Source organism: Ovis canadensis, chromosome 21 (assembly GCF_042477335.2).
Source record: "Ovis canadensis isolate MfBH-ARS-UI-01 breed Bighorn chromosome 21, ARS-UI_OviCan_v2, whole genome shotgun sequence".
Lineage (NCBI taxonomy): Eukaryota > Metazoa > Chordata > Mammalia > Artiodactyla > Bovidae > Ovis > Ovis canadensis.
In genome coordinates, this window is record NC_091265.1 from 33959178 (window position 1) to 33983287 (window position 24110).

Genomic DNA, 24110 nt, shown 5'->3' on the forward strand with positions numbered 1-24110 from the left:
AGTTTTTAACAAAGAATTTAAAAATGAAAAACCAAACAATTAAAAATAACTAAAATGAAAAACACACTAGAAGGAATCAATAATAGACTAAATGAAGCAGATAAATGGATCAGTGAGCTGGAATGCAGAGTAGTGGAAATCACCACTGCCAAACAGAAAATAGAAAATGAAAAGAAATTAGGACTGTTTAAAAGACCTCTGAGACTACATCATACCCACTGATATTGGCATTATAAGGGTCCCAGAAAGAGAAGAGAGAAAGAGCCTGAAAAAAATATATGAAGAGATAATAGCTGAAACCTTTCCTAACCTGTGAAAAGGAAAGTCACCCAAGTCTAGGAAGCAGAGTCCCATACAGGATTAACCCATAGAGGAACACACTAAGACACAGTGTAATCAAACTGACAAAAATTAAAGAGAGAATATTAAAAACAAGGGAAAAGCAACAAATAACATACAAGGGGACTCCTGTAAGGTTATCAGATTATTTTTCAGCAGAAACTCCGTAGGCCAGAAAGGAGTAGCATGATACACTTAAAGTGAAGAAAGAGGAAAAACGTACAACCAAATAATACCAACAAAGCTCCTGTTCATATTCAATGTAGAAATAAAAAACTTTACAGATAAGCAAAAGCTAGAAGAATTCAGCACCAACAAACCAGCTCTACAACAAATGCTAAAGGATCTACTCTAGGCAGAAAGAAAAGGCCACAACTAATAACAAGAAAATTAGGAAATGGAAAACCTCATTGGTAAAGGCAAGCATACAAAAAGGTAGGAACTCATCCACACACAAAGCTACTAGGGAAGTTAAATGGAAAAAAATAGTAAAATATTTGTATCCACAATAAGTGGCTAACAGACACACAAAACAATGAGATGTAAAATATATAATATCAAAAAAGTAACTGTGGGACCTCCTTGGCAGTCCAGTGGTTAAGACTGCACTTCCACTGCTGGCAGCATGAGTTTGATCCTTGGTTGGGGAACTAAGATCCTGCATGTGGTGTGACATGGCCAAAAAAAGAAAAAACCAAAAAGCAATTGTGAGGGGAAGAGAGTACAAATGCAGGTTATCTAAAATGCATTTGAAATTAAGAGGTCAGCAATTTAAAACAAGCATAGATAAATAGATAGATAGATAGATATGGGCTTCCCAGGAGGCGCTAGTGGTAAAGAACCCGCCTGCCAGTGCAGGAGACATAAGAGATATGGGTTCGATGCCTGCATTGGGAAGATCCCCTGGAGAAGGGCATGGCAACCTACTCCAGTATTCTTGCCTGGAGAATCCCATGGACAGAGGAACCTGGTGGGCTACAGTCCATAGGGTCGCTAACAGTCAGACATGACTGAAGTGACTTAGCAGTACACACACACACACACACACACACACACACACACACATATAAGCCTCAAAGTAAACAAAAATCTCTGATATACACACAAAAAAGAAAGAGGAATCCAAACATAACACTAAAGACAGTCATCAAATCACAAACTACTGCTGCTAAGTCACTTCAGTCGTGTCTGACTCTGTGTGACCCCATAGACGGCAGCCCACCAGGCTCCCCCGTCCCTGGGATTCTCCAGGTAAGAACACTGGAGTGGGCTGCCATTTCCTTCTTCAATGTGTGAAAGTGAAGTCGCTCAGTTGTATCCGACTCTTAGCGACCCCATGGACTGCAGCCTACCAGGCTCCTCTGTCCATAGGATTTTCCAGGCAAGAGTACTGGAGTGGGGTGCCATTGCCTTCTTTGCAAATCACAAGAGAAAAGAGCAAAAGAAGAAAGGGGAAAAAAGACCTCACAAACAAATCCAAAACAATTAACAAAATGGTATTAGGAACATACATCAATAGTGACCTTAAATGTAAATGAACTACATGCTCCAATCAAAAGACATAGACTGGCTGAATAGATACAAAACAGGACCCATATATATGCTGCCTACAAGAGACTCACTTCAGATCTAGAGACACATAGAGATTGAAAATGAGGCAATGATAAAAGGTATTCCATGCAAATGGAAATCAAAAGAAAGCCAGAGAAGCAATACGTATATCAGAGAAAGTAGACTTTAAAGCCTGCTGGGATTTCCCTGGTGCTCCAGTGGTTAAGACTCTGAGTTTCCACTAAGGGGGCAAAGATTTGATCTCTGGTTGGGGAACACAAATCCTACATGACACGTGGTGCAGCCAAAAAATAATAAAAATTATAAAAGTAAATCAATACTATTAGAAGGACATAAAGGATCAATTCAAGAAAAAGAAACAACAAATTTAAAAACATAGGTGTTACTCAAAATAGGAACACCTCAATATATAAGGCAAATGTTAATAGACATAAAAGGAGAAACTAACAATAACAGGATAATGCGGTCTTTAACATATCCCACTATCCCATTCTCACTTCTGTGGTCGCCTTGAAAACCAACAACCTGGAATCACAGTGAAAACCACCAGCTTTGCAATCACCCAAGACAGAATAATGGATTAAAACTCCTTCAAATGCCCATCCCCAGAGAACTGTCATTATTTAACCTGTCTGGTGGTTCCGTGGAAGACCTCACTCATAGACTTTATTTGATCTAAGTTGGAGCTCACCAGTGCAAACCATCTTTTCTCCTGGAGAAGGTTGTCAAAAACAGAGACAATTGTTTAAAGAGTACAAATTCACTTTCACTTCTCACTTTCATGCATTGGAGAAGGAAATGGCAACCCACCCCAGTGTTCTTGCCTGTAGAATCCCAGGGATGGGGGAGCCTGGTGGGCTGCCATCTATGGGGTCACACAGATTCGGACACGACTGAAGCGATTTAGCAGCAGCAGCAGCAGCAGTAGCAGCTGCCTGAGGTAGTAGACAACAGGGCAAGTGAGAGGTTCTAAAAAACTAACATGAAAAGAATAAAAAATGAGATGTTTATAAGAGGCTTTGAACAGCTCAGATATGAACCTTGGTATTGAAAAGGCCATACACGTGTCCGGGGTTGTGCATATGCCCAGAAATGACCTGAGAAGGCCCTAAGGTCATAACTCTGAGAGTCTTCATAAGCAAGGATCAAACAGAGTTTTAAAGTGTCTTGGCTGAATGTTGACTGCATATCCCAAATTGCATACAGAGCCCCTTAACCCAAAGTAAAACACTTATTGGTTTCAAGCATATAAGGAAACTTCTGTCATTGTTTCAGGAAACCATATCTAGAGCATTAAAGGATAGTGTAAGAATGTATCTAACTGGAGAATAACAATAAAGAGATAGAAATTATTTTTAAAGGAAATTCTGGAGCTGAAAGTACAATATTGAAATGAAAATTACACTAAAGGGGCATAACTGTTGGCAAAAATCAGCAAAACTGAAAGATACGTAAATTGAGATGATTCAATCTGCAAAAAGGGACAGAAAAATGAATGAAAACAATGAACAGAGCCTCAGAGACCTGTAGGACACCAAAAACCTCTACCAAAAACACACAAAAAGCCCCCACAACATACCCCTAACAGTTTTCACAGAGGATGAGAGATAGAAGGAATATTTTTGAAGAAGTAACTGGTGAAAATTTCCCAAATGTATAACAATCTACACATTTAAGAAGTTCCATACATTCCAAGCAGAATAAACTCAAAAGAGATCCACATGTATTGATAGATGTATCATAGTCAAGCTGTCAACAGCTAAAGAGAATTTTGAAAGCAGCAAGAGAGAAGTGACTTGTTGAGTCCAAGGAAACATTAATAAGAATAAACTTTGATTTCTCATTAGTAACCAGTAACATCAAAAAAAGTAGAATGATGTTTTCAAAGTGTTGTAAGAAAAACACTGTCAACCACAAACTGTATATCCAGCAAAACCATCCTTCAAAATGGAAGGATCAACTTCCATCATTAGAGCACGAGGAGCTCCACTGCTGCTGCTAAGTCACTTCAGTCATGTCCGACTCTGTGCGACCCCATAGATGGCAGCCCACCAGGCTCCTGTCCACTACCCGCACTTAAAATGATTAAAACAAACAAACCAAAAAACATAACCTAAAAAGAATTTGTTTTAACCCCAATCATTCAAATACTATGGAAAGGGGCTTCCCTGGTGGTCTGGTGGCTAAGACTCTGCCCCAATGCAGGAAGCCCTGGGTTCAATACCTGGTCAGGGAACTAGATCCCACATGCTACAACTAAGAGTTCCTACAACCAAGATCCTGCACAGCCAAATAAATATATAAATATTTTTTTAAAAAAGACTTTGGGAAGGCCCAAAGAAGAAAGAACAAATTAAGAAATAAGTATTTAAGAAAAAAATAGAAATATTTAGTAGGAAAGGTGAGAATCTGATACTTTAAGAAAGACTGCTACCTGCCTCCCTCCTCCTAGTCCATTGAGGTGGAAACTCACTTCAGTCTGCTGCAGCCAAGGGCTATTCCTTGTCTCTGCTACCAGCTATAAGACCTTCTTCCTGGAAGAATCAGGATATCAGTGCTTCTGATACTGCCTGCAACTATCTATTGCTGAAGCCAAGTCCCATGTGAGTGTGGAGGGTGAGTTGAGGGTTCCCTTCATTTAACCAACCTCCACTCACAGGATGGAGACTATTTTGATCATGGTACACTGAGAATACTGGAGGAAGTATACTGTAAATGCAACTTCAAATCACAATGAGATAACATTTCACATTAACTAGGATGGTATAAAAAAACAAAGCCAAGCAAATAAGAGTAAATGTTGGTGAGGAGGGACTTAGAAAAATTGAAACCATCATACATTCCTAACATCTATAGTGTAAAATGGTACAGTTAATTTGGGAAGCAGTTCCTCAAAAGGTGAATCAGAGTTACCATATGACCTAGAATTTCCAGTCCTAGGTTGTACTTAAGAGAACTGAATGAATTTGTTTATTTGAAATGTCTAGGATAGGCACATCTATAGAAACAGAAAGTAGTAGTTGTCAGGAGCTGGAGAGAGGGAAGAAAGGGGAATGACTGCTAATGGTTATGAGCTTTCCTTTGGGATGATAGATATGTCCTAGAGTTAGTAATGGTAGTTACGGTGCAAAGTTATGGAAAAAAGTCAATTGTATTCCATATTTTAAAAGTTTAATGGTGAGTTTAATGGTATGTGTATTGTATCGAGAGAGAAAGAAAGAGGGAGAGAATGAAAGAAATAGTTACTTTTCACTTGGAACTTGGTCATTAAGGCTTAGGAGTTTGGAAATTACTTGGCCAGACTTACAGTTTCAACCAGACACTAATAGCTTACCTCAGTTCCTGTTTCTCTCCAATCCCAATCCCGACTTCCCCCTGGCCACACTTTGCAGTCCTTATAGATTTTTGTAGAGCCTTGTACTTTCATTTGCCCCCATGAGAGCGAAGCAATTTCAGGGGATGACATAAGGAACTTAACTGAACTCTGAAATTAAAGGAAAAATATAATTAATCAGTTTTAAAGTAAGTTTGAAACAGCTCCAAAATACTGGAGCTATACTATAAATACAATATATTTTAAAATATAATGCTATATATAAAATATAGTAAGCCCTGGTCCTCCATGAGTTAAGAAGGATCTCTCTCATTTATGTAGTTGTCACTTCTTCTGTAAAGGCCTAAAAAGTGAAATGTTATTCTTGGGATCCTGACTCATCCAACCATGGAAACTAGATACTACAATTACTTCTCAGACTCTGGAGGGAATTCTCAGGATATTTCTTGAAAGATAAAATTAAAGGTGAATGGACTTCCTTGGTGGTCCTGTGGTTAAGACTCCACACTCCCAATTCATGGGGCATGGGTTTGATCCTTGGTCAGGGAACTAAAATCCCACATACCATACTGTGCAGCCAAAAAATTAAAAAGTAATTAAATAAAATTAAAGGTGCAGATTTACTTCAGCATGATGTAATGAGGAGGTTGACAAGTCCTTTCCCCCAAAGCAAGTATAGAGCTGGACAAAACTGTCAAAATAATGATTTGGCACTCCAGAAATATACTTCAAACTGAAGAAATGCGTATTCGTGAAAACTAGTGAATTTCAGATAAGAACAGTGAGATATTTTGTTGTTCTTGCCTGGGATTACACTCATACCCCTACATCAGTTCTGTTGGCACAGAGGTTCAACTTGACTGGGACAAGGCATGAAAACCAAGTCTTGCTGCTAAGGCAGAGGAGGCTTACTTGATTATCTGTTAACCTGGTGATCTCAATGGCAAATAAACATGGATGGCAGGTGGCTCTGCTTCTTCATTATTGTGAGCCTATTTAGAGCAAACAACTGGATTGTCAGAGTAGGCCAGGATTGAAAAGGAATTCCCAGATATGATACAGCCAAGGGTGCTGGATAAGCTTTCTAGTATCCAGAGTGGAACAAAGGCTGTGAGCATATGCATCAAAGACACGAATAGGCCTAAATCATGGAAATGTCTGGGCTAATGGAGCCTACAGAACATACAAAGTGAAGAGGTAATGGGGCTCTGGAGGACTCAGAAGAATATGAGAACCAGGAAGGAAATGAAAACGGCCTGAACACTGAATGTACTCCCCAGCACATACCGATCGGATCAGTAGAGAGGGTAACTCTTATTGGCTTGAGATGTTTGAACACAATCTTTGATTAATCTTTGGCTGGACACTATGTTATACAGGCAGAGGAGACCCCTAGGAAGCCAAGCTTAAAAATGAAAACAAGGGGAATTCCCTGGTGGTCCAGTAGTTAGGGCTTGGCACTTTCACTGTTGGGGCCCAAGGTTCAGTCCCTAGTCATGGAGTTCCCACAAGCCGCATGGCATGACCAAAAGAAAAAAAAAGAAAAAGGAAAAAAAAGAAGAAAGAAAAGAAGAAAAAAAAGAAAACAAGAAAAACAGAAAGAAAATCCCTTAATATAGATTTCAGTGGCTACACATTCCATTGGAGACAGAATTCCAGATTTAGTTTAGGCTAGTGACTACACAGAAACAAATAAACTAAGAACAACAGTGTAGGGGAAGAATCCAAATTCAGACTTTCCATAGCACAGGGAATTATAGCCATTGTCTTATAGTAACTGTTAGTGGAGTATAATTTGTGAAAACACTGGATCACTATACTTAAAAACTAATATAATGTTTTAAAAATTATGATGACAATGACTCAATGAATATAGAATTTCTCAATAAAGAGACATTTCAAAAAAGAATCATTTAGCATTGATAAGTACAGTAACTAAAAGGGGCTTGTATCACTCAGGGTTCTCCAGAGAAACAGAACCAGTAGACCATATATATTAACACATTTATTTCACAGAAGTGGCTTATGCAGTTGTGGGGGCAGGTTGGCAGGTTGCTGACTCTTAGGCAGAAATTGTCACTGCAGTATTGATGTGTTACTTCTTCCTCAAGGAAACCTCACTTTTCCTTTTAAGGTCTTTCAACTAATTGAATGAGGGCTTCCAAAAGTACTGAGGATCATCTCCTTTATTTAAAAGTCAATTAACTGTGAATGTTGACTAGATCACAAAAACACCTTCATCAGTTCATTTCAGTCACTCAGTCATGTCCGACTCTTTGTGACCCCATGAATTGCAGCACACCAGGCCTCCCTGTCCATCACCAACTCCTGGAGTTCACCCAAACTCTTGTCCATCGAGTCGGTGATGCCATCCAGCCATCTCATCCTCTGTTGTCCCCTTCTCCTCCTACCCCCAATCCCTCCCAGCATCAGAGTCTTTTCCAATGAGTCAACTCTTCGCATGAGGTGGCCAAAGTACTGGAGTTTCAGCTTTAGCATCATTCCTTCCAAAGAAATCCCAGGGCTGATCTTCTCTTTCAGTAGCTCAACTGGAATTCCATCACCTCCACTAGCTTTGTTCGTAGTGATGCTTTCTAAGGCCCACTTGACTTCACATTCCAGGATGTCTGGCTCTAGGTGAGTGATTACACCATTGTGATTATCTGGATCGTGAAGATCTTTTTTGTACAGTTCTTTTGTGTATTGTCACTTCTTAATATCTTCTGCTTCTGTTAGGTCCATACCATTTCTGTCCTTTATCGAGCCCATTTTTGCATGAAATGTTCCCTTGGTATCTCTAATTTTCTTGAAGAGAGCTCTAGTCTTTCCCATTTTGTTGTTTTTCTCTATTTCTTTGCATTGATTGCTAAGGAAGGCTTTCTTATCTCTCCTTGCTATTCTTTGGAACTCTGCATTCAGGTGCTTATATCTTTCCTTTTCTCCTTTGCTTTTTGCTCATAGCAGCACCTAGATTAGTGTTTGATCGGATTAACTGAGTACTATAGCCTAGCCAGACTGACACAAAAAATTAACCACATCTGAGTGTGAGTGTGAAGTCGCTGTCGTATCTGACTCTTTGCAACCGTATGGACTGTAGCCTACCAGGCTCCTCTATCCATGGGATTTTCCAGGCAAGAATACTGGAGTGGGTTGCCATTTTCTTCTCCAAGAGATCTTCCCGACCCAGGGATTGAACCCAGGTCTCCCAGATTGTGGGCAGATGCTTTTCTGTCTGAGCCACTAGGGAAGTGCTAACCATGTCTACCCCTTGTTAATTTGGTACCTATATACCTGTCCTTAAACTGTATTTAATCTCCAAATAAAGATAATAACAAGTGACATTTCTACCTAATATTAATAACTACGAATCCATTTTTAATGTATTACATAACAAAGGACATAAACACACTGTTTTTGGTTTTATGGGAGGAAGACATAAGTTTATAAACAATTTATGAACAATTAATATTACACTAAAGAGAGAAGATGTACAATTAACTATAAAATTTTCTCTTTTTCTTTGAAACCAGGAAGGGTGAAACTTTCAACTCTGTTGATCATTTAAAAAACTGTTTAGGATGTTCTGGGTTCCTTGTACTTCCATATTAACATTAGGACCAACTTACACATTTCTACAAAAAAGCCAAAATAATTTCTCTTTCAGTAAAAATAATTATTTTATCTGAGAAATAATTTATCAATATCAGCCATGCTTTTAAGAAATAAGAATAGATGCTAACTGTTAAGAAAAAAGATGGTAAGACACTTCCAAAAGTGATTCTTCAATGAATAGAATTCTATGCAACAGAGAAGTCAGTTATCATTAAGAGAAAGAACCAGAAAATGGCTGGATTAAAACTTGTTTATATTACTTATTTTCATATAACTTCCTAAGAAACTATTTTGAAGAACATAAGATTCTTATGTCTGTTAACACTGGCTTTTTCATTACATATAACACATACTTCTAAAAGTATTGTTTTAAAAGTGAGTTTTAAACCTAAGATCCCCTGGAGAAGGGAAAGGCTACCCATTCCAGTATTTTAGCCTGGAGAATTCCATGGACTGTAAAGTCCATGAGGTTGCAAAGAGTCGGACATGACTAAGTGACTTTCACTAAGTAAATTTGTTCATCACTAACTAGGAATTCCCAAACTGGCTGCATGATCGAATCCAATTCACCTCAATATACATTTGCCAGGCTTATAATATCTGTTAAAACAAAATGTGCAACAAATGCAAAGATAGTATGTTGAGGAGACAGAAATATGTGTAAATTATTCTGTTACAAGGCAGATTCATATCAATGCAATTTGAGAAAATTGAAGGCTAAGTCATTAAATTTAAAAATTAAAGCATATTCAGTTAAGTGCAGATATTATTGAGTTCAAAGATTCTCACAAATGTATAAACTTGCCAAACATGATACCAAATGTACCTCGAAATTTCCCTTCTGCACCCTTCTAATCAATTCCCTTCTAAGATCAAAAGTAGCTTTTAATTGCTATTCTCACATATTAGTTAGACCTTCATGTTGATGAAATTGTAAGTACCTACTCTTGCGTCTTTCTTCTTTCATTCAAAATGCTTCTGGGATTCATGAATGTTGTAATAGGTATCAGTGTGTATCAGTCTGAGCAGTAGTCTTTTCAAAGACTATATCACAATTTACTTACCCATTCTTCTAATGAGCATTTGTTGTTTCTTTCTGGTATTTTTGAATAAACTAGTCATTAATTCTGAATGAAAAACTAAGGTTTGTTTTTTCTTTTCCCCGTAACCCACAAATTCTTTTGGCCCAAGAAAAGAAGCGATGTGTCATTATGGGTGCTTATTTATTTTTTTTCTAAGAATAGACAGTGAACATCTGACCTAAACCTTGCTTTGTAATAAAACATCTCTTATCTTTTGGGTGGACATAAATTTTGATGCCCAAGGACTTTGTTCTAATGCCAATCTTGATTAGAAAAGGCAGAAACCCTAACCTTATTTATCAGCTGCCCCTCACTTGAGTAACAGTATCAGCACTGAGAAAAGAAAAAATTAGATAAAGCTGTGTTTTTTTCTGAGTTATTTTTTACAATCCCTAGAGAGAGCAGGTGAGGTGTTGGAAAAGCTGAAAGTGAAGAAATAGAAAGAGGCAGGAGTAGTATTATTAAATGATATAACTAAGTGTTTCTTTTGGTTTGAAGGTTTTTACCCCATCAAAATTCATTCATAAAGATACAGTTTTATTTAATATTGTATACCTGCCTTTCATTTAAAGTCAATTAAGTTATGATCTTATGAAGATTTTTGTATCTTTGCAAAACTGATGAGTTCAGGAGCCCAGGTCTACAGTATCTCTTGGGAGTTTGAGAGTTCTACCAATATATTTTAGTTTAGTTTTTTTTTTTTTAATTGAGGTATAGTTGATATAGAGTTTTATATGTTTTGGGTGCACAACACAGTGATTCACAGTTTTTAACAGTTATACTACATTTAAATTCACTATAAAATACTGGCTGTATTCCCTGTGTTGTACAATATATGTTTTAGTTTAGTTGTTTCATTTTGGTGTTATTTATAACATTTTACCACACATTAAATTAAAACTTCTTTTTTGCTAGTATAATTCATCATCATAGAAATATTCTTTAAGTGAGACTTCAAAAAAAAACTTTTTTATTGTGGCAAAATATATATAACATAAAACTTACCATTTTAGCCATTTTTAAGCACATAGTTCAATGGCATGAAGTACAATCACATTGTTGTGTAGACTTTATTTAATCAGTACTTCTTAAACTGGAATTCTCAAGAGTATTTAAATTTTAAAAGAACATTTTTTTCTTTTAAAAAGGGTTTATATATTATTCAGGATTAAGAATCAGTATTCTAGTTAATAAATCCCTCTTATAATATAGAATTTTTTTCTCTTGATAAATGAGAATTCTTTCCTTAGTTAATAGTCTGACATAGAACATTATGGTTTTTCCCTTTTTTACCTGGAAATGCGGAACAAAATTTAATTTTTAATGTAGTAATCATTTTCTCTGTTCCCAATATAATTATTTGCCTATATATTTTTGTTGTTGTTCAGTTGCTCAATCATGTCTGACTGTTTGTGACCCCATGGACTACAGCAGGCCAGGCTTCCCTGTCCTTCACTATCTCCTGGAATGTGGCTCAAACTCATGTCCATTGAGTTATGCCATATATTTCTTTATTTGCTTTTAATTATAAATTGTCTTGTGATTTATATTTTGAAATTATTTTATTAAGTAGATACTATATAAATTTTAAATGCACACTGAAATTTTTTGCTCAAAGTAGTAAACTATCAATTACAAACAATTGAATTCAACCTAAATTTTAGGGATTTTCTTCAATAGTAGCAACTAATATTTTTTAAGTATTTACAATGTGCCAGGGGCTTCCCTGGTAGCTCAGTTGGTAAAGAACCTGTTTGCAATGCAGGAGACCCCGGTTGGATCCCTGGATTGGAAGATCCCCTGGAGAAGGACATGGCTACCCACTCCAATATTCTGGCCTTGAGAATTCCCTGGACTGTATAGTCCATGGGGTCGCAAAGAGTCGGACACGACTGAGCGACTTCTACTCACAATGTGCCAGGGCATTGTGCTAATCAATTTATTGTGAATTATATAGTAAAATCTTATGATGTAGGTACTATCATCACCGGCCCCCCCCATGTCAGATTTTCAAAGAAATGAAAAAATCTTCCCCAATGTCGTGAAGCGGTTCTGTTAGGACTCAAGTCTTCCTGAACTCCAAGTCCAGACTCTTAAACATAATGCACATTATAGCCCAAGCTGCACATTCTGGTTTGCATTACTGATGGATTTTCTGAGATTCTTTGTGGGAGAGTGCTCACTACTTCTCCCAACGAAGCAGAACTCTGTCTTCTAACAAACATTTTGCCCTTGCTACAAATTTCCTACCAGGTGTGCACTCAGGGCAGTCCTAGTCCACCCTCGATCTTGGTTCCGCTACAGAGATTGGTCCCTAAGATCTCAGTCCTTAACAGGGCCCCTCGCCCTCCCACCCTGGCAAACTCAGGAGGGCCCAATCCTCTCAAACTTTGCTCCCTGAGAAGAGCCTGGTCCCTTCAAACCCCGGATTTCCTAACACGGCCCCAACTCCTCAGACTGGAGATCCCGGCAGATTCTCGTTCCGTCAGGCCCTCGTCCCCCAGTTCTCCGACAATGCTTTCAAGCAGGTGCAGTACTTGTACCTCAGCAAACTTCACAGAGACCCCTTCATTACAAAGGTTCCATCCCAATCCCCAACTCAGGACACCTCTCTACTTCTCCCCTCTCCAATTTTTCCTCAGAATCGCTTTTATTTTTTTCTATTCTGCTCTTTTTCTCCTTCTTATTCACTCTCCTCAACTTCCCCGACCATCTGGTGGCCAGTTTCAGTTCCAGGAGTGGCCCCCCGAAACTTACCCGACACCCTCCGAGGAGCGGCGATCTCAAACCGCTCCGTGCTTTACCTCTCACCTTTGCTCAGGCGGTCTCCGCTAGACGCTCTCCCCACCCCGACTCGCCCCGCCCGGAAAAGAATGTTTCGGCCAGGCAGCAAGCGAAGCCCCGCCCCTTCATGTCTGTTGGTCATTGCCCGCAAAGTCCCGCCTCCCGAGCTTCCAGCCCCGCCTCCCTGCCCCGCAGCCCTTGTTTTCATTCCCCCTGTCACACGAGGCAGTGGCAAGCCCGAAGTGGGAGGAGCGGGAAGAGGGCGGAAAGTGAAAGCCACGGAGCGCCTCTCTTTCCTCTGTCTGACTGGGTTCTCGACTGCTCTGAGCCGCCGTTGTATTGTGGGATCTCGGCGCCGTGCCTGAGACGCCCGGATCCGCAGGGGCGCCCACTTGCTAGCGCCTCCTGTCGTCTGAAAGGTTGCCCTGCTGTTCCTCGGCACCCCAACTCCCCTTACCCCCCCATCGCCTCCTCCTCCTCCATCCTCCAGTTCAAAATGGCGGCGGCGGCGGCAGCGGCGGCGGCGATGGCTCCTCCGGGCTGCCCGGGTTCGTGTCCCAACTTCGCCGTAGTCTGCTCTTTCTTGGAGCGCTACGGGCCGCTGCTCGACCTGCCTGAGTTGCCGTTCCCGGAGCTCGAGCGGGTGCTGCAAGCTCCGCCGCCGGACGTCGGCAACGGAGAAGGTAAGCGAGGGGGCCCGAACGCCCGGCGGGAAGCGGCCCTGGTTTGCTCCTTCTCTCTGCTCCCCACAGACACCCCGGGCCTCCGCGGCTCTGTCCTCCCGCTGAGGCGCAGTTCCGCGCGGCCGGTCTCCTCCGCCCAGCCCCCGGGGGTCTCGGGCAGTGGGGAGGCGGGGCGGAGGCCCCGTAGGGCCAACTCCGGCCGGCGCCCAGCAGAGGTGGGGGCGTCGTCGTCTAGGTCTGGGCGCGGGGGATGAGGGGGGTCATTGTGCTGATCGGCCGCACCGGGGGCTGCTACCCCGCGGTGGGGGCCGGGTCCCTCTCCCCTTCTCCCTCTCGGTGGCGGAGGAAGGGGAGCGCAGGTTCCGGCCAGCTTTGCGCTTTTCTCTACCCCTCCCTCGCTCCCTCCCCTCCTCCCACCATCCTCCCTACTATCTCGGGGGAGGCTGGGCTCGTCTTCTCCGGGCTCCCCTTTCTCTCCCTCCACCTGGGTGGGCGGGGGCCAGAGGACACTTCATCTCTCCCTCCCTCTAGTGGGAACTCCCCCGAGAGAGAGTCGGCTCCGGTCTCCTTTCCCTTCCCCTCCAGGGTCAGTTTAACCCCCAAAACTCCTTCTTCGGGAGTCTGGAGGTTTGCTGCTCCTTCATAGGAAGGGGTCCTCTTCCATTCTCACTTTGAGGGGTGGTGGTGGTGAAGTCAGTTTTGCTTCCCCGCTTTGGTGGGCAGAGGGTTAATTTCTCCTCCCCCATAGTTTTTCTCCTCCTCCCTGCCTCCCCCCGCAAATAATAGAAAAGCATCTCTCCACTTTTCCAGTCCCTTCCCCCTTCATCCTGGCAGTAAGGCTTAGGGGAAGAAGAAGTCGCCCTCCCATTTGAAGGGTAGGGTGGGGTGTTTAGTATGTAGGATGGAGGAGGGGCTCAGACGGAGGGGGAAACAGTTGAAGAAGGTGCTTGTTGCTCATGTTTCTCTCTCTGGTGCCGCCGGTCTATTATTGGTGTTCGCAAGTGGTGCTCCTTCCACATAAGGCCACCGCGCGGGTGCAGGGCGCATGCTCTGCCCGGCCCCATTGAAACTTCCTGCTGCTGCTTGCTGCTGGTGGTTCTTTTCGCTGGAGCATCTCCGCGCCTCGCCTGCTGCCTCCAGCCCTCACTGAGCGCTTACACTCACTCCCTGTTTATTCCCGATCTGTCCTCTCTTTTTCAGGGAAAGGTTTTTTGTTGTTGTTGTACTCTGAGCATTGTCTTTATCTGGGAACAGCCCTTGGCTGAAGAAGAAACGTTGTCCAAATAGGTCCTTTTCCCCCTTTTTGTCCGTATTAGGTGGCCACAGTGTGGACTGGGTATTGTGCGAAACAGCTATTTCCTTTTCAGTAAATCAGGGTGTTTTCAATTCTCCATGGGAATGAAGTTTCTGTTAATAGAATATATTTACATTGCTAGGAAGAGCCCAAATGTGAAGTTGTCCAAAATATTACCTAGAGAGTAAATTATGTTATGGCTACCAAAGACTCACATGAATACAGCAATTATGGTACAGGCATATATCTCTCCTTACCTGCCCAAATCTCCTCTACCATTAAAAAGCTCTGGCAAATAAAAGGTTACATTATATAAAGCTTCCTGCAGAATTTCTTGAAAAGTTAAACTCCCCAATATAGTAGTTACAATTTGATGGTATTTATATTTTTTATGGAAATAGTCATTTTGAAGGACATATGCCTTGTAAGTTACTTTTAGGATATCTTGGGAAATGATGGTAATGTATCTATAAGAAAAATGTGGGAATTTGAGGAAAGGGATTGCTGGTAACTTGTTTTTGGAATATATGATATTTCAACCAAGTTGAAATGCAGGCATAAACTTTATGTCATGACACTCTGTTTTGGGTGGTATATAAGATTGCTTGACTCTCCATTCCTTATAAGTGTTTTGGCCTCTGCATTTGGCTATTGTTAGAAACAAGAAAAAAAATATCAGGGTCAGTCTAATACTTCATGTTACTTTCTAGCTAGTATTGAACAGTGGGTGACTAGCTAAGTAAAAAATGAGAAATAATGCGTGCCAGAAGAATATACCAGTGGGTTCAGCCATGCATTATTGTTGGTAGTTTCAACTATGATAATAGATTTTGTCATCAGTTGATCTAAGAATAATAATCAGTTCAAGATACTTGGCAAATGAAGTCTGCAGGTGAAATGCTGTGCAGGGAGGAGACTTTCAGGTCTTTGGTGATAGTTAACCTACTTGTAATAATTGATAATACTGTTCCAACTAAGAATGTTTGGACTGAGTCTTGGAGTTGTGGTGTACTAGAAAGAGTTAAAAGACATTGGATATAGTTGAACTAAATGTTTTGCTGATTATCTCAGGACAGCTGAATCAGCCTCTTGAATAGTGTAATATTAATATGTAGTTTGTGGGACAAATTACTTAATTTCTGTGGACCTGGTTTCTTGAGGAAATAGAGGTAATATCTGAGGATCAAATGAAATGTTTCAAAAGTCCTAACATAAACCAAGTACTTATATATATATGTGTATATATTATTATTTTATTTTTTTTTTTTTTTGCCCTACTACACTCTGTATGTATTCTCTTTCCCCTACCAGGGATTGAACCTGGGCACTGTAGTCAAAGTGCCAAGTTCTAACCACTTGAACCCCAGGGAATCCCCAAAATACTGTTGTGTTAACAAATTTTATTAAAGGTATTTATGAGGTAACATACAAAAGTGCATTTGGACTGAAAATATTAATTTTTAGCATGTCGTGAGAAAGGACTTTAAGCACAGTGTAATGTTGAGCTTTTGTGCTCTTGGGGGATAGTCTTTGTTATTAACAAAGGAGTTTTGCTCTGTATACATTTTACTATTCTTAAAAGGCAGGTCTTAGTGCGGTTGAAAGAATCCTATTGTAGAAAACTTGGTTTTTCCTGGTGTGATTATACCTTAAAAAGTTTGTAAAGTGTACTCTTCTGAGTTGCCCGTTAAATACTTTTCGCCTAGTCATTTATTGTGGTAGGTATGTTGACACCACATCATCTTTGGAGAAGACCATTTCTCTATATTGTCCTTGTTTAGGCACTTTATGATCTTTCCCTGAAGTTTTTAAGTCTTATTTTGACATTATGGCTTCAGCTTAGAATGCTTCCTTTGTCCCCTACAGTGTCAATTATTACTTTTTATTTTATTTAAAAAAATATTTATTTATTTGGCACACTGGGTCTTAGTTGTGGCATGCAGAATCTTCACTCTTCATTGTGGCATGAGGGATTTTTAGTGGCATTTGGGATCTAATTCCCTGACCAGGGATCGAACCCAGGCCCCTTACATTGGGGGTGCAGAGTTTCAGCCACTAGACTACCAGGGAAGTCCCAAATTTGGTTTTATAAACTACTTTTTTAGTCTTAAGGATATAATAATAGCTACCACTTACCGAGCAGTAACTGTGTACAAACATCTCCTTATTCCTTACAGCTACACTCTGAGGTTGGTACTGTTATTCCCATTTGGCAAGTATAGAAACTAAGGTTCAAGAGCTTGATTCAGCTGTTCAGTGCCCAAGCTTATATAGTTTTTGCTAGAATCTTATTTAGATCTCATAGTGATATTAATTAGAATAGGAAAAGGGTGTGCCAGCTGACACTGTAGCCCTCCCAGTTCTCCGTCTAATGTAGCCCTCCCAGTTCTGTGCTCTGTATGGACTTCACCAGCATCCTCTTGATGAGTGGTGGTTGATCAGGACGTATGAATATAAATAAAAGTTGACATTGACTTTGTGGATACCAACGTCCAAAGCTCCCCAGTATATTCCCTCTTCTCCAGAGGACTTTCTTCAAGAGGAAAATACACTTTTCCATCTTTTAAAGGTAGTCTTAGTATGGGTACTGATTGAGAAGTTATATTTATCTAATAACAGTCCCCTAATCTGTGTATGGATATGGTTGACTGAGTTATTGTATAGTACTAAATAAGTTGAATCATTAGGTTTTTGGCTTGTTGGAGTTTTTAAATTTTAATTTTTAGAGCAATTTTAGGTTTGATTTGTATTTTGAGTTTTTTAATGATTTGAACTTTGAACTCTTGTGTTCAAAATGTCAAGTATTTATAAAAGGATATACTTTTTTGTTTTAACTAGCGTTGTGACTGTAACTTAATATGTTCTCCTCTGTTAGTGATAACTGAATTGTGTGACAGTAGTTTTTAGGTTCACTCATAAATTAGAAAGATGACTTTACTGTAATTGGAGTTACCAGTTGTTACTTTGAGCAAAAGATCTTACCAGGTGCATGTGCCAGAAGTTGCATGGATCCACAGTGGTAGATTGTTGGTGGTAGCATTGCTGGAACCAGAGCCTTATCTGGTTGAAATGTCCAGTTTCAGCTCTTCTGCCTTTGAAAGAAGAGATGTTCTTTACACATTTATTAGAAGGAAAGAGAGAAAAGTATTTCTTCTTCATCATTTTTGTTATATCATAGAGTTGTGGTTGTCAAAAGTTACAAAGGATTGGAGGGAGGTTGTTGGCCTTGTCCCACAACTGGAGGTACTAGGGACAGAAGGAATTTTCTGGCTAAGTTGGGCCTGTTAATGAAAACTGACTTTCTTGTTGTTTTAATTACTAAGAAGTTTGCCTTGAAATTTATCTGTGTTGTTAAATTCTCAGTAAGGAAGACAAGCATTTATTAGCTACTTCTTTTCCTTATATGTATAGTGAATATTTGCTATATTTTAATTACAGTAATCATTATGGTGATTATTTATTTTTAAAAATACCCTCTTTTTTTTTTGGCCACTCAGCTTGTGGGATTTTAGTTTTCAGACCAGGGTTTGAACCCAAGTACTTGCCGATGAGAGCAGAGTCCTAACCATTGGACTAGGGAATTCCCTATGGTGATTTAAAGAAAAAAATTAAACCTTTCCTTTTTATTTTATTTATTTTTAATTATTTTTTTTTCCCCTGGGATACTGGAGTGGGTTGCCATTTCCTTCTCCAGTGCATGAAAGTGAAAAGTAAAAGTAAAGTTGCTCAGTCGTGTCCGACCTGTGTACTATCCTCCCTTAAATTCAACTCACCTCCATGCTATCTTTTTTTTTTTAATTTTTATTTTTACTTTATTTTACTTTACAATACTGTATTGATTTTGCCATACATTGACATGAATCCACCACGGGTATACATGCGTTCCCAAACATGAACCCCCCTCCCACTTCCCTCCCCATAACATCCCTCTGGGTCATCCCCGTGCACCAGCCCCAAGCATGCTGTATCCTTCATCGGACATAGACTGGCGATTCGATTCTTACATGATAGTATACATGTTTCAATGCCATTCTCCCAAATCATCCCACCCTCTCCCTCTCCCTCTGAGTCCAAAAGTCCGCTATACACATCTTTGTCTTTTTTGCTATCAGCATACAGGGTCATCATTGCCCTCTTTCTAAATTCCATATATGGAAACAACCTAGATGTCCATCAGCAGATGAATGGGTAAGAAAGCTGTGGTACATATACACATGGAGTATTACTCAGCCATTAAAAAGAATACATTTGAATCAGTTCTGATGAGATGGATGAAACTGGAGCCGATTATACAGAGTGAAGTAAGCCAGAGAGAAAAACAATACAGTAAACCTTTCCTTTTTAAAACATTTATTTATTTTATTTTTGGCTGACTGTTTTTGTTGCTGTGTGCGGGCTTTCTCTGGTTTTAGTGTGCAGGGTCTGCTGGTGTGCGGGCTTCCCATTGTGGTGGCTTCTCTTCTTGTGGAGCACAGGCTCTGGGCGTATCAGGCTTCAGTCATCCGGAGTGTGGGCTCAACTGTTGTAGCTCATGGGCTCTAGAGTTCCAGCTCAGCAGTTAGGGTGCACGAGCCCAGCTGCTCCACAGCATAAGTCCTCCTGGACCAGGGATTGAACCCATGTCCTCTGTGTTGGCGGATGGACTCCCAACCACTGGACCATCAGGGAAGTCCTGTACCCTTCTTTTAAGGATTTTCTAATCTAGTAAGAAGTAAGTAGCAAAACTGAGATTGAGTTACTCTCACCATTCAAATACTTACTTTTTTTCTGTGGGATTTTATCAACTGAAGTTAGTAGTCTATGAATTCTAGTCTATAAGTTAATAGACTGAAATTATCTCTGATAACTTTATGGTGAGAGGTACAGCCTCATACGGTAACTTTATGGTGAGAGGTACAGCCTCATAAGGTGTGGAAAAGTTGGAACAATTCAGACCCAAAGTACATGTTAACATGAATCATGTATTCAAGAAAGGTATTTATGTGTGTTCCTGGATTTAAAATTTCTTTGGCTCTATCCTTGGTGGTTACAGTCATAATTTTTTTTAATAGTCTTAACGTGCTGTGTCTGAGTATTTTTCATTTTATTTTGTTTTCTGTTTTTACTTTTGTGGCAGATCCTGTTACAAAGGGTATCAATGTGTTTTCTACTTTTAATTTTAGAATTTTTGAAATATCTATTGCTTGAGAGAATAATCTGGAGCCTCATTAAAAAAAAGGATTATAGATTCTTTCAACAGTTGTCAATTGATTATGTACTGTGTGCCAGATGTACTGCATACACGTGATACATTAAGGAGCAAAATAGATAAGATCCTTGTTCTTATGGAGCTCACAGTTTAGCACCAAAGATAGACAATGAAGCAGTGATTTTTTTTTTTAAGTTATTATATAGGCAAGTATACTGTATATGCTGAAATAATTCATATTTTTAGTGAAGTTTGTTAAGCTTGCTTAATTTGCTTAGTTTTGTATTTATCCTATCTCTATGCTTTTTTTTTTCTTCTATATGTACGATTTTATCTTAATAATTTTCTGGATGGTGTGATTAATAGGTTTTTATTTTTCTTTGTGTCTTACATTTTTCCAGATTTCATTTTCAATACTAATTATGTATGTCTTCAGTAATCACAAAAAATTATTTAAAAATAGTCTTATGCCAGAAGTGAAATGGATGAAAGTAGTCAAAAGGTATAAAATTCCAGTTATAAAATAAATTATGGAGATATAATGTATAGGATGGTAACTATAGTTAATAATACTGTTTTATATGTTTGCAACTTGCTAAGAGAGTACATCTCAAAAGTTCTCACTGCAGGAAAAAAATAAATTATAACAATGTAGTGATATATGTCGGAGAAGGCAATGGCACCCCACTCCAGTACTCTTGCCTGGAAAATCCCATGGGTGGAGGAGCCTGGTGGGCTGCAGTCTGTGGGGTGGCTAAGAGTCGGACACGACTGAGCGACTTCACTTTCACTTTTCACTTTCATGCATTGGAGAAGGAAATGGCAACCCATTCCAGTGTTCTTGCCTGGAGAATCCCAGGGACGGCGGAGCCTGGTGAGGTTGGGAGTGGGTCCTGGTCAGGAAACTAGATTTCCACAGGTCACAACTAAGAGTTTGCATGCTGCAACTAAAAATCCTGTGTGCTGAACTAAGACCGGGCGCAGCCAAATAAATATTAAAAGCTTTTCAGTTAACAGGTTGATGAAGACATTACATTGAATTAAATTCTTTAACTCAAGGATAGCCATGGCTTCCTTGGTCTAATTATCCTCAGGCAAGGCTGGGACAGAGGCCTAGTGACATACTGATTGGCAGTAGGGCTTTGAATTGTTACAATATTGCTGTTAACACTGACTTCAAAGTTCAAATGTACTGATTTAAGATCTGATTTGGAGGTAGAGTCCCAGATCTTGGTGAGGATAAACTTGGGTGAACAATGATGCCATGTTCTTAGATGGGAAAGTATGTATTGACTGAAGGTAGAGCTTAAAAGATTTACTTAGGTTACTTAGAGCACAGAGGGTTGGGGAGAACATACTGGAAAATAGCCTACTTACTAGTGGGTGATTTTATGTGTCTTGAGAATCAGTATTTTACAGGGAAATTAACAGAGTATCGGTTGTAAAACTTTGGCATTTGAAATTCTGGATATATCAGGAAATTTACTTTAATATTTTTCCTGATCCTTTTGTCCCAAGCATCCTCACAGTTGGTTCTGCAAATAAATATGTACCATTTCCTCACTGTTTAAATGTTAGAAGTCTTTTAGGGAAAAAAATTAGAATGAATTATTCCAAATTGTAACCTGCTTTTTTTTGTTTGGAGTTTGGGGATATAGCAAGATTGTAACACATTGAAGAACTTTGTCTAATCAGAAATATAATGGAGCTTAATTTATACTCCCATGGAAGTCTTATCAAGCTTTACTTTATTAGAATCATAAAGGAACCATCTCCAGTAGTACTATCTTGGGCTGGCATGTGAATCCAGACATTCTATAATATTCCTCATTTTAGAGAATTTTTGTTCTATAAATTTTGACTGTGATCAACTGGTTTGTCCTTGTCTTGCTTTCTGCCTTGATGGCCTTTTCATTTTGTGGCTTATCTTCTTTTCTTACATTTATCTGATTTGATTCACCATGATATCTATGTGTCATCCTTTTTCTTGCCTATTTTCCCATATTTTGGACCTCCCTTTCAACCTTAATTATATTCTTCATTCGTGTCTTTTATAGAAACAAAGTTAAATTATAAAAAAAAACAAACAAAAGGGGCTTTGGAGTATGCATCTTTACCATAATTTTATACGTAAAATGTCTTTAGTAATAATGTTATAGTTATTCAAACTTATTGTTGAATCAGGCTTTCTGCCAAGAGTGTTTAATCCTTATAACAACTGTATATTGCTGTTATATTGCTACTTTTGCATTATAGATAAAGCAACTGAGTCTTAAGAGCAATTACTGTAACACTTGCCTGAAGCGGTAACGTGTCTGAAGTCACACAGCATTAGGAGTTGGAGAAAAATTTGGTACAAAGATAGTTTATGGTGCCGTGGGAATTTAAAAATGGGTAAATCCGGCTTCAAAGCTCTAGTTATTGAATACTGTACTGTCCACTCAGGTAGAATCTTAGGATTATAATGTCATCTTTAGTATCATGGTTGTGGTCTGAGTGTTCACACTTAGGCTTCTGAGTCAGATTATATCAATGGTTTTCTACTCATTTATACTTTTTTATTTTGGAAAGTTCCAATTTATTAGTGTGAACATTATTATAAAAGTTGTATTTTAATGGGTTACTGAAATAAATTAAAAGTAAAGAAATACAAATTTATAAATGACAGTTGATTGCCCTGAACATGAATTTATGTCTTGAACATCTATTAATCATTGCTTAAGACAATGATAAATAAGACAATTGCTTAATAGCTTTAGAGATACATCTGACCTTTGAGCAACATGAGCTTGAATTGTGTGGGTCCACTTACATGGGGATTTTTTTCAGTAGTAAATACTACCATACTGCGTGATACAGGACTGGTTGAATCTGTGGATGTAGAACTGCAGATATGGAGGCATCGTGGATGTGGAGCATGCATGTACGTTCGCAGTTGTGTCTGACTCTGTGTGACCCTGTGGACCATAGCCCGCAGGCTCCTCAGTCCATGAGGTTCTCCAGGCAAGAACACTGGAGTGGATTGCCATTTGCTTCTCCCAGGGGTCTTCCTGACCCAGGGCTCGAACCTGCATCTCTTGTGTCTCTTGCACTGGCAGGTGGATTGTATACCACTGTGCCACCTGGGAAACTCTGTGGATATGGAGGGATCATTATAATTTACACTCAGGTTTTTAACTGTGTGGAAGGTCAGTGTCCCTAAACCCCGTATTGTTCAGGGGTCAACTCTACTTCTCTTCTTGAATCTTTTAAAATTAAGATTCCATCTCCTGTAGCTGTAAGCAAATCATCAAAAGCCTTCAGGGTGGATTCCCCTACTGCTACAACTTCCGTTTACCCTAAATAAAGAAGGGATCTTATTTTTTTCCTTCTAGCTCAGTGGTATATTATAATTAGGCGAGTTAATTAACCATTTCTGGCTGCCTATTAGAATCATCTGGGGAATTTTGGGGGGGGGGATTATTTTGAAAAATACCGATGCCTGGACATTACCGCATGCCAGTAAAATTAGTCTCTGAGGACTGGGGTTCTAGCATCAATGATTCTTTTTTCTTTTCTTTCTTGTATTGGTGGTACATGTATCTCAGTTCCCCAACTAGGGATTGAATCAGTCCGTTGGCAGTGAACTCCCGGAGTCTTAACCACTGAACTGCCAGGGAAATCCCATAGCCTCAATGATACTAATGTGTAATAAAGGAATGTCTGTCCTCACCTATTTGTCCTGGTACTTTGCTTCAAATTTTGTCGTAAAGTCTATTTTGTCTGGTATTAATATTGCCTCTCTCGCTGTCTTTTGTTACTGCTTCTCAGAGAATACATACTTGTTCATTTTTTTTAACCTCCTTGTGTCTTTGACTCTACAGATTGTCTCTTGTAGATAGCGTGTATTTGTTTTCATAGTCATGTTTTCGTGAATCTAGAAATGCAAACAGTTACATACATAGCTGCCATAAGGGAGGAGGTACTTTGATAATATAAAAGTGCAAATACCCTACTTTGCCGGAAATATCATAGCATCACCATAGTTATGAAAATTTGGATGATTGAATAGGAGATGGAAAAGCATTCCAGATAGTAAACAGCATGGGAAGAGGCTTGAAAGTGTGAAGTAATATGGTGTATCTAAGAAACTTTAGTCATTAGCTTTCCAAAAGATTTGTGGTTGAGGAACTTCCAACATGTGAGAAAATCACAATGGGACTTGAGTTATAAGTTCCTTACA

At 39.5% G+C, this 24110-nt stretch overlaps 2 protein-coding genes across 4 annotated transcripts in view; one reads left to right on the plus strand and one right to left on the minus strand.

Moving 5' to 3' along the window:
* Nucleotides 1-13763, minus strand: part of AAMDC (adipogenesis associated Mth938 domain containing) — a 30342-nt gene extending 16579 nt beyond the window's left edge. The window contains exons 1-2 of one of the 3 annotated variants that reach the window (XM_069564974.2): nt 12697-13763; nt 5246-5395 (exon numbers count right to left, since the gene is read on the minus strand). In XM_069564974.2, the coding sequence (XP_069421075.1) occupies nt 5246-5377 (132 nt within the window). In that variant the 5' untranslated portion in view covers nt 5378-5395; nt 12697-13763. The remainder of the gene's footprint in view (nt 1-5245; nt 5396-12696) is intronic. The other 2 variants (XM_069564976.1, XM_069564977.1) reach the window with 2 other exon arrangements.
* Nucleotides 12656-24110, plus strand: part of RSF1 (remodeling and spacing factor 1) — a 154834-nt gene continuing 143379 nt past the window's right edge. The window contains exon 1 of the mRNA XM_069564910.1: nt 12656-13406. Coding sequence (XP_069421011.1) covers nt 12851-13406 — 556 coding nt within the window. The 5' untranslated portion in view covers nt 12656-12850. The remainder of the gene's footprint in view (nt 13407-24110) is intronic.